This window comes from Bos grunniens, chromosome 12, assembly GCF_055505025.1.
Source record: "Bos grunniens cultivar Pamir isolate PY7600 chromosome 12, Bosgru_T2T1.0, whole genome shotgun sequence".
Classification (NCBI taxonomy): domain Eukaryota; kingdom Metazoa; phylum Chordata; class Mammalia; order Artiodactyla; family Bovidae; genus Bos; species Bos grunniens.
The window spans coordinates 21,593,262-21,604,736 of NC_141176.1; the positions used below are offsets into that span (position 1 = coordinate 21,593,262).

Here is an 11,475-nt window from a genome sequence, read left to right on the forward strand (position 1 = left end):
AAACAAGAAAGAATGGCTCATACTCAGCGGGGAAAGGGAGTCAATAGAAACTATGATTCTGAGTTATTTTCTTTTTGGTTAAAAACTGTCTCTGAGGAAGTGCAAATGTTAACTTACTAGACCAAGACATGAAACAGCTGTTATAAATGTGATCAAAGGACTAAAGGAGACCATGCCTAAAGAATGAAAGGTAAGCATGAGAATGATGTATCAATAAAGAAAATGTATTTTTTTGAAAAGAACCAAATAGAAATTCTGGTCTTAAAAATGAAAAACAGAGGGGCTCACAGCAGATTTGAACTGGCAGAAGGAAGAATCAGTGAACTTGAAGACAGGTCAATTAAGATGATCCAGTCTAAGCAACATTAAGGCGAAAGAGTGAAGAGAAATGAACAGAGCCTCAGAGATTGGTGGAACACCATCAAGCTACATATGATACGGATACATATGTATGATAGGAATCTTAGGAGAAGAGGAGAGAAAGAGGAAGAAAGGATATTTGAAGAAATAGCCATAAACTTCTCAAATGTGAGGAAAATCTGCATCAAATTTCTACACCTAAGAAGCTCCACAAACTTGAAGCAGTACAAACCCAAAGAGGCCCACATTTAGACACATCGCAGTCAAACTGTCAAGAGAGAGAGAAAAAGAGGGAATCCTGAAAGCAGCAAAGAAATGATTCATTACATTCAACCCTCTCCCCACTCCACTGAATGTTATTTTCTGGAAGACTGCTCCTGGACACGATCCAGGTAGAATGTGAGGTAACAATCATTTGCAAGCATCAACAATGCCAGCCTATTGATGAAGTCAAAGATGGAAGATGAAGTCTTTCCAGGTTCTTCCTCCACTCTTTAGAGTCTCTCATTTGGGGTCCCATCTGGGCCCTCTCCACCCTGTGAGTGAGGACTGAGAGGGAACAGAGGGGTCTTTGCAAACAGTGTTAGGGGAGCCTGTCAAAGTGACATCACTAGAGATCTGATGTGACAATGACTGCCTGCCCTCTGAGGGCTGCAGAACTTGCCCAGTTGGGAAACAGCTAAGCAGTAAGTAACTGTTGGCTTTAGATTGGGTAGGGTTAGTTATAAACATAGCGATATATAACATTTCCTTTAAAAATAAGTTCCTAGCCTTGACTTCGGAGAAGGCGATGGCACCCCACTCTAGTACTCTTGCCTGGAAAATCCCATAGATGGAGGAGGCTGGTAGGCAGCAGTCCATGGGGTCGCTAGGAGTCGGACACGACTGAGCGACTTCACTTTCACTCTTCACTTTCATGCACTGGAGAAGGAAATGGCAACCCACTCCAGTGTTCTTGCCTGGAGAATCCCAGGGACGGGGCGGGGGGGGGAGCGGGGGGGCTGTGGGCTGCCGTCTATGGGGTCGCACAGAGTCGGACACGACTGAAGCGATTTAGCAGCAGCAGCAGCAGCCTTGACTTATAAGATTGAAAATTAGAGATGTGTCTTTGACTCATGTTTTTATACCCATATAGACACATTTACAGTTTTATATTGTACTTTATACCTAAATGGGCAAACTATGTATTTAACATGGTACTTATTTTATCTCTTTCTCAAAGATAATTGAAGTGGTAATAAGGAAAACTTTGGAGATAAATTTTTTCCAACATTCTAACCCAGAAAGACTGCCATTCAGTCAGCTGATGTTTAGTGAACATCTATTATGTACCAGACGTTGTGCTAAACACAGCATAGACAGATGGGAGATGAAGTGTTCCTAGCAGGACGGTGGCAGGCGAGGCGAGGGTAAGGTGGGTAGGGAGGACGTTTGCACTTTCTGCATTGGGAGATGTACGGGAAATGCCGCAGAAGAAAGACAGAGAAGCCTGCACAAATGTTTATTGTGCAGGGGACTCACTGGGGACAGACAGATCCCACACAGAAAAGAAGACTTTTGTAAACTTTGTTTTGTTGTCTTCTGAAAAATAGATTATTGTCTTCAGTGACAATGTCCAATGTTTCTACATTTGCTTCTTCCTGTGGGTGTCTGTATTTTCCTTTAGCTGTAGTGTTGCATGAGGAGGGAACATTTCATTTGAAATTAGCAACCAAGTTGCTAAATATTTTTGCTAACAGTCCAATGCTGGATACAAACGTCATCTCTCCCTTTCTCACATACACACAGGCACACACGCGCACACACACACACACACTCTGGCTATGTGTTCTTTCCTTCTCCCTCACTCCCTGCTCCTGAATCAGAGAGTAGAAAAAGAGGGAGAAAGTCTGTAAATCTCCTGAAAGGACTCATGATGCTCCATGGTGTTGTGGTGCTTGGCAAGGCCCACTGTGTGAGGCCAGACCCTGGAGGATGCTTCCAGAAAGCTCAACGTTGAAATCCAAGCCCTTGTCCTCCCTGCACTCTAACTGCTGTCCCACATTCAGACCTTTTCCTCATCTCTAGCCCACCTTTGTTGCCAGAATTTCTGTGGATGGTTCCGATACCTGATACATCAGATAACGGCAGTGTGTGGATGTCTCCTCCCCTCCTCCCTCATTCCTTCCGTCCTTCTTTCCTCCCTGCTATCTTTATTTCTTCCTCCCTCCCAAGCTTTTATCTCACTATGAAATACAGAGCATTTACTGGAGTATATAAAATATCCGTAGACAACTTAGCACTTTTTAAAAAATAATGATACACACGCCAGTGCCACCAAATAAAGAATTGGAATATGACTACTAGCCCCTCAGAAGCCCACTTATATACCCACCCAATCACGACCCCTAGTATCCTACTTCCCCAACCCCTCCCTCACACGCAAGTAATTACTATCTTTAAAAAAAGTTTTTTTTATATTGGAGCTGATGTGTTAGGTTCAGGTGTACAGCAAAGTGATTCAGTTAGACACACACATATCTCTATTCTTTCTCATATTCTTTTCCCATCTAGGTTATTACAGAATATTGAGTAGAGTTCCTTGTGCTATACAGTCAGTCTCTGTTGGTTATCTATTTTATGAATGTGTGTGTTAGTTGTTCAGTCATGCCTGACTCTTTGCAACACTATGGACTGTGTAGCCCTCCAGGCTCCTCTGTCCATGGGATTCTCCAGGCAAGAATAATGGAGTGGTTGCCATTCCCTTCTCCAATTTTACACATAATGGTGCCTATATGTTAATCCCAACCTCCTATATAATTACTATCTAGAACTGGACATGGAACAACAGACTGGTTCCAAATAGGAAAAGGAGTACGTCAAGGCTGTACATTGTCACCCTGCTTATTTAACTTATATGCAGAGTGCATCATGAGAAACTCTGGGCTGGAAAAAGCACAAGCTGGAATCAAGACTGCTGGGAGAAATATCAATAACCTCAGATATGCAGATAACACCACCCTTATAGCAGAAAGTGAAGAGGAACTAAAAAGCCTCTTGATGAAAGTGAAAGAGGAGACTGAAAAAGTTGGCTTAAAGCTCAACATTCAGAAAACTAAGATCATAGCATCTGGTCCCATCACTTCATGGGAAATAAATGGGGAAACAGTGGAAACAGTGTCAGACTTTATTTTTTTGAGCTCCAAAATCACTGCAGATGGTGATTGCAGCCATGAAATTAAGAGACGTTTACTCCTTGGAAAAAAAGTTATGACCAACCTAGATAGCATACTGAAAAGCAGAGACATTATTTTGCCAACAAAGGTCCATCTAGTCAAGGCTACGGTTTTTCCAGTGGTCGTGTATGGATGTGAGAGTTGGACTGTGAAGAAAGCTGAGCACCGAAGAATGGATGCTTTTGAACTGTGGTGTTGGAGAAGACTTTTGAGAGTCCCTTGGACTGCAAAGAGATTCAACCAGTCCATTCTAAAGGAGACCAGCCCTGGGATTTCTTTGGAAGGAATGATGCTAAAGCTGAAACTCCAGTACTTTGGCCACCTCATGCAAAGAGTTGACTCATTGGAAAAGACTCTGATCGTGGTAGGGATTGGGGGCAGGAGGCAGAGGGGACGACAGAGGATGAGATGGCTGGATGGTATCACCAACTCGATGGACGTGAGTTTGAGTGAACTCTGAGAGATGGTGATGGACAGGGAGGCCTGGCGTGCTGCGATTCATGGGGTCGCAAAGAGTCGGACATGACTGAGCGATTGAACTGAACTGAACTGAACTCTCTTGCTTGTCTCTTTCGTGTTATCCCCTAAGTATACTGCCCTAAATAATAGAATTTAATTTTGCCTGTTTGAAAATTTTCCTTCAAGGTCTTTGAACCAGCTTCTTTCTTTCAGCATTCTGTTTACAAGGTTCATCTACATGGTCGCATGTAGCTATGCTCTCCATTGTACGAACAGACCACTACATTTGAACTCCATGTTATTGCTATGGTCACTGAATTGCTTACATTGCCGAGCCCTCTGAACAGAACTGCTTGAACATTCCTGTGCACATAACCTGGACATAGTTCATAAGTTTCCTCAGGGCACATATCTGGGAGTGGACCTGCTGGGTCATAATGTGTCATTATTATTCACTATTACTGGCTACCGTGTTAACAGTTCCTCTTTCCCACATCCTAGAAAACATTGCGTCCTCTTTCACATCTTGGTTTCAAACTTATATTCCCAAAATAGACCCTCCTACTAAACTGACTCCTGTAGGTCCAAGGGTTTGATCTTCTGTTTCCCACATGGCTTGTAACAGAGGACATCCCCATGTGTGGCCCCCTGCTTTGAGCACACCCATCAGAAGGTGATGAGCAACTCCCCAGCGAGAGAGCCAAAACCTCAGATATATTCTGGTTGATGTAACACAAATAAATCACTATGTGACTGTGGCACTTGATTATTTAAAAGCAAAACAAAACTGTCATATGTTATAATTGATCATATCACACTTGTGTGCCCTGACATCCTAGTTGAGAACCACTGACCCTGTTGGCCTGTTATTTCAGTGGCCTTGAGCATTGAATGTACTGACCACCTCTTCAGCCCAAAGCCATGATCATCCACCATCTTTCTCTACCAAAGCTTGTCCCTCAAAAACACAACCAGGAGGACAAAGAGAACAATGGTTAAAATTTCCTAATAATGAACCCACCTACCCTGTTGGTGGGAATGCAAACTGGTACAGCCACTATGAAGAACAACAGGAAGGTTCCTTGAGAAACTAAAAACAGAGCTAGCATGTGATCCAGCAATCCCATTCCTAGGCATATATCCAGAGGAAAACATATTTCGAAAGGATACAAGCACCCCATTGTATCCTTGCAGTATCACTGCAGTACTGCTTACAACAGCAGGACATGGAAGCAACCTAAATATCCATTAACAGAAGAATGGATAAAGCGGAAGTGATAGATACATACAATGGAATATTCAGTTCAGTTCAGTCGCTCAGTTGTGTCCATCTCTTTGTGACCCCATGAATCACAGCACGCCAGGCCTCCCTGTCCATCACCAAATCCCGGAGTTCACTCAAACTCACATCCATCGAGTTGGTGATACCATCCAGCCATCTCACCCTCTGTCGTCCCCTCTTCTTCCTGGCCCCAATCCGTCCCACCATCAGAGTCTTTTCCAATGAGTCAACTCTTTGCATGAGGTGGCCAAAGTACTGGAGTTTCAGCTTTAGCATCATTCCTTCCAAAGAACACCCAGGGCTGATCTTCTTCAGAATGGACTGGTTGAATCTCCTTGCAGTCCAAGGGACTCTCTTCTCCAACATCACAGTTCAAAAGCATCAATTCTTTGGCACTCAGCTTTCTTCACAGTCCAACTCTCACATCCATACATGACTACTGGAAAAACTATAGCCTTGACTAGATGGACCTTTGTTGGCAAAATAATGTCTCTGCTTTTCAATATGCTATCTAGGTTGGTCATAGCTTTTCTTCCAAGGAATATTACTCATCATAAAAAGGGATGAAATAATGCTATTTGCAGCAACATGGATGTCCCCAGAGATTATCATACAAATTGAAGTAAATCAGAGAAAGACATATATTATACCATTTATATGTAGAACCTTACAAAAAAAGATAAAATGAACTTATTTACGAAATAGAAACAGACTCACAGACTTAGAGAACCAACTTATGATTACCATGGGGTAAGGGTTGGGGGGAGGGATGGGTTGACATGTACACACTGCTATATATAAAATAGGTAACCAATAAGGACCTACTATGTAGAATAGGGAAATCTGCTCAATATTCTGTAATAACCTAAATGAGAAAAGAATTTGTAAAAGAATAGATACATGTAAATGTAAAAAAGATGTAAGATTAAAAAAAAAAAAAATCTCAATAGTGCCACACAGACTCGAAGCCTTGCCCTCTGGCATGCTATATTCAAGGGTGTGTTCTTTCCCGTGCCCCCACAGGGTTGGACCAGCTGACCTGATCCTGGCCAGTGGCCCTGTCCTCCATCACAGCCATCCCGCCATCCAGGCCAACCGGGACTATGTTTCCCTTCAAGGTGAGAAAATGGATGGGGCTTGCCTGCTTCCGCTCGCTGGTGGTCTCCTCCTCCAGCATTCGCCAAAAGAAACTAATCCACAAGCTCCAGGAAGAAAAGGCCTTCCGCGAGGAGATGAGACACTTCCGGGAAAAGATCGAAGACTTCCGGGAAGAGATGTGGAATTTCCGGAGCAGGATGCGTGCCTTCCGCGGTGAGATCTTGGGCTTTTGGGAAGAGGATAGGCCTTTCTGGGAAGAGGAGAAAACCTTCTGGAAAGAGGAAAAAGCCTTCTGGGAAATGGAAAAATCTTTCCGGGAAGAAGAGAAAGCCTTTTGGAAAAAGTACCGAATCTTCTGGAAGGAAGACAGGGCCTTCTGGAAGGAGGACAACGCCTTGTGGGAAAGAGACCGGAACCTCCTTCAGGAGGACAAGGCCCTGTGGGAGGAAGAAAAGGCCCTGTGGGTGGAGGAGAGAGCCCTTCTGGAGGAGGAGAAAGTCCTCTGGGAGGATAAGAAGACCCTCTGGGAGGAGGAGAATGCCCTCTGGGAGGAGGAGAAGGCCGCCTGGGTGGAAGGGGTTGTTCCGGTTGTGGAGCAGCAGGTGCTGGAAGGCGGGCACCACCACGTCAGCGGCAGGCCCCGATCACCAGCCTCCTCCCGGGGTAGGGCGTGAGCGCAAGAGGCACTGGATTGGGACTCAAGTGGAGTCACACTCAGGGTGACCCCCACATGCCTAAAAAAATATGCTCTTATTTGTCTCCTGGCTTCAAAAGATCTAATAAAGTCCTGAGGAGAGGTCTGGAAAACCAACTTTTGTAGGGAGGGCCAGCTGCATCTATCTTCCCAGGTCCTGTGATTCTCTGAGGTCACTGTCACATCCTCCATGGGCTATAACTGCTGTCCCTAGGGCTGGGGCCCCGGCAGCTCTGGTGAACCCGGCAGGAGTGGGTGGGTGTGAGTGGAGGCCCTGGGCTCGCCTTGAAAGAGTCAGAAATGAAGTGGGGGCAGGTGCTCAGACAATGACAGCGAGAGATAGGGAGGACCAGAGAAGGGCAGAGACATCTCTGCCTCTGTCCAGTTCTGAGGTAGTCATTTCTTCTCCACTCTGGGCAGTCTTGCCTGGCAAAGGAAATGGCAACCTACTCCAATACTTTTGCCTGAAAATCCCATGGATGGAGGAGCCTGGTAGGCTGCAGTCCATGGGGTCGCAAAGAGTCGTACATGACTGAGCGACTTCACTTTCACTTTTCAGTTTCATGCATTGGAGAAGGAAATGGCAACCCACTCTATTTTTTTTTTTTTTTTTTAAGTCACCATTCCAATTTTATTTTATTTTATTTTATTTTTTTTTTATTCTCTTTATTACTTTTAAAAAAAAATCACATGCTCCCCATCCTGAACCCTCCTCCCTCCCAACCTCCCCATACCATCCCCCTGGGCCTTCCCAGCACACCAGCCCCAAGCATCCAGCATCGTGCACTGAACCTGGACTGGCATCTCGTTTCATACATGACATTTCACATGTTTCAATGACATTCTCCCAAATCTTCCCACCCTCTCCCACAGAGTCCATAAGACTGTTCTATACATCAGTGTCTCTTTTGCTGTCTCGTACACAGGGTTATCGTTACCATCTTTCTAAATTCCATATACATGCGTTAGTATACTGTATTTATGTTTTTCCTTCTGGCTTACTTCACTCTGTATAATAGTCTCCAGTTTCATCCACCTCATTAGAACTGATTCAAATGTATTCTTTTTAATGGCTGAGTAATACTCCATTGTGTATATGTACCACAGCTTTCTTATCCATTCATCTGCTGATGGACATCTAGGTTGCTTCCATGTCCTGGCTATTATAAACAGTGCTGCGATGAACATTGGGGTACACGTGTCTCTTTCCCTTCTGGTTTCCTCAGTGTGTATGCCCAGCAGTGGGATTGCTGGATCATAAGGCAGTTCTATTTCCAGTTTTTTAAGGAATCTCCACACTGTTCTCCATAGTGGCTGTACTAATTTGCATTCCCACCAACAGTGTAAGAGGGTTCCCTTTTCTCCACACCCTCTCCAGCATTTATTATTTGTAGACTTTTGGATCGCAGCCATTCTGACTGGTGTGAAATGGTACCTCATAGTGGTTTTGATTTGCATTTCTCTGATAAAGAGTGATGTTGAACATCTTTTCAAGTGTTTGTTAGCCATCTGTATGTCTTCTTTGGAGAAATGTCTATTTAAATCTTTGGCCCATTTTTTGATTGGGTCATTTATTTTTCTGGAGTTGAGCTGTAGGAGTTGCTTGTATATTTTTGAGATTAGTTGTTTGTCGGTTGCTTCATTTGCTATTATTTTCTCCCATTCTGAAGGCTGTCTTTTCACCTTGCTAATAGTTTCCTTAGATGTGCAGAAGCTTTTAAGGTTAATTAGGTCCCATTTGTTTATTTTTGCTTTTATTTCCAATATTCTGGGAGGTGGGTCATAGAGGATCCTGCTGTGATGTATGTCAGAGAGTGTTTTGCCTATGTTCTCCTCTAGGAGTTTTATAGTTTCTGGTCTTATGTTGAGATCTTTAATCCATTTTGAGTTTATTTTTGTATATGGTGTTAGAAAGTGTTCTAGTTTCATTCTTTTACAAGTGGTTGACCAGATTTCCCAGCACCACTTGTTAAAGAGATTGTCTTTAATCCACTGTATATTCTTGCCTCCTTTGTCAAAGATAAGGTGTCCATATGTGCGTGGATTTATCTCTGGGCTTTCTATTTTGTTCCATTGATCTATATTTCTGTCTTTGTGCCAGTACCATACTGTCTTGATAACTGTGGCTTTGTAGTAGAGCCTGAAGTCAGGTAGGTTGATTCCTCCAGTTCCATTTTTCTTTCTCAAGATCGCTTTGGCTATTCGAGGTTTTTTGTATTTCCATACAAATTGTGAAATTATTTGTTCTAGCTCTGTGAAGAATACTGTTGGTAGCTTGATAGGGATTGCATTGAATCTATAAATTGCTTTGGGTAGTATACTCATTTTCACTATATTGATTCTTCCAATCCATGAACATGGTATATTTCTCCATCTATTAGTGTCCTCTTTGATTTCTTTCACCAGTGTTTTATAGTTTTCTATATATAGGTCTTTAGTTTCTTTAGGTAGATATATTCCTAAGTATTTTATTCTCTTCGTTGCAATGGTGAATGGAATTGTTTCCTTAATTTCTCTTTCTGTTTTCTCATTATTAGTGTATAGGAATGCAAGGGATTTCTGTGTGTTGATTTTATATCCTGCAACTTTACTATACTAGTGCAACCCACTCTAGTATTCTTGCCTGGAGAATCCCAGGGACAGAGGAGCCTGGTGGGCTGCCGTCTATGGGGTCGCACAGAGTCGGACACGACTGAAGCGACTTAGCAGTAGCAGCAACTGGGCAGTCTTGGAGGCTGTAGTGGTGTTAACATTTCATTCGTGGGTTTTCCTCACCTGGCAGGCTATTTAGACACAGACAGCATCCCTTAATGACTCACCTGCTCACCGTTCCAGATTTCCACCAAACTTCGCTTACCATTCTCTGTAGCATGAGAAAGGGGTGTGGCATTAGGCTGAGGCTCTAGAGCTCCGCCCACTCCCCTTTTCTGATGCTGGAATAGTTGGACCAGGTGAGCCCACCTGCAAGGTGTAAGGTAGACCTCCTGCCCCATACTCCTATTAAATACTCAGGTCTCAGGTACCTGTGTCTCTGCATTATCAATCCCTTCCTTTGTGTTTCCCTTCTTCCACTCAATTAAAATTAAAATGCCCCAGGGAAGTAGAACACTAAATGAATGTACGCTAATGTGAACAGCCATTTACACACCCAGCTTCTCTTCTGGTGTCAGATTACATATATGGGCATTGATATGGAAGGGCCCAGAAGGTGAGTAGTAAGAAATGTCAAGGCCAACACCTCTTGCTGCCTGGCCCTCACTCTCATTCATGCAGCCACTTACGTGCCTTTGTACATCCTTTACTACTTGACAAGCACGTTCACACCTGCCAGCTCATGTAACCCTCCTCACAACTCTGTAGGTTGACAGGGAAGGTCCATTAACCCATTGCACATGTGAAGAAAGAGACCTGGAGAAGCAGAGGGACTTCTGGTTGCGAGCAGCAACCAGAAGGTCCAGGAGGAGAACCCACACTGTCTGCCAATTGGTCCCATTCCTCTTCCAACACAGCCTGGGTTATAGGATGTGGCTTTAGACCAGTTCAGCCAATGATAGTGTCAGAGCTGGATGAGACTTAAAGCGCTTGGGGACTTCACTGTGGTTTGGGGTGGTGTTCCAAAAACATGGAGAGAAGAGGACAGAGTCCTTGGGGACTTCACTGTGGTTTGGGGTAGTGTTCCAAAAACATGGAGAGAAGAGGACAGAGTCCCCTTGGGTGTGCTGAGCAGACATCAGGGTACCAGGAGAGTGGGCTGACTCCATGAGCAGCTTCCATGGCTCCGTATCACTGTGGGAAAGCTGGGGTTCCTTGGAAGGCCGCTGATCCTCAGGAGTCAGGGCCAGGGCCCTGGGATCCGCCTTCTCCTTTGCCACACACCCAGACTTGCATCCTCAGGTATCAACAGGCAAAGATGTCAGTAAGCGGAGGGAACAAGACGCTGGTGTGAAGACAAGGGAGACAGCTAGGGACCCTCACTGTGACTGAATGGATTGAGAGCAGATTAACACTGCTGGCGGACAGTCTGAGGATGAATAATCAACTGGTGAGTAGGCAGAAAACTGAGCAAAGGGAAGAAAGCAAGTGTATAATAAAGACATGTGCAGAAAAGGAAAAACCACGGCAGAACACTACACGCCCAGCTATGACCAGCATTTACATAGTTAAATATCAACACTGATTGTGATCTAACCACAGTTACAATGCACAATATTAGAATAAGAGGAAGGATGGGAAATCTCCTTTTTTATTGTGGGAAGTCAGGCTTCCCAGGTGGCGCTAGTGGTAAAGAACTCGCCTGCCAACGCAGGAGACGTAAAGAGATGCGGGTTCGATCCCTGGGTGGGGAAGATTCTCCAGAGGAGGAAATG

General features: G+C 44.2%; 1 protein-coding gene across 1 annotated transcript; it reads left to right on the plus strand.

Annotated features, from left to right (window-relative positions):
• Window positions 1–3,320: 3,320 nt before the first annotated feature.
• Window positions 3,321–7,221, plus strand: CCDC70 (coiled-coil domain containing 70). Its single transcript, XM_086329195.1, has one exon. It carries the CDS (start codon window positions 6,420–6,422, stop codon window positions 7,086–7,088), a length of 669 nt encoding a protein of 222 aa, XP_086185321.1. The 5' UTR covers window positions 3,321–6,419; the 3' UTR covers window positions 7,089–7,221.
• The last annotated feature ends 4,254 nt before the right edge of the window (window positions 7,222–11,475 follow it).

What these genes read in the sequence shown, in the direction of transcription:
- CCDC70 (XM_086329195.1), top strand. Translation starts at nt 6,420, where the DNA reads ATGTTTCCCTTCAAGGTGAGAAAATGGATGGGGCTTGCCTGCTTCCGC.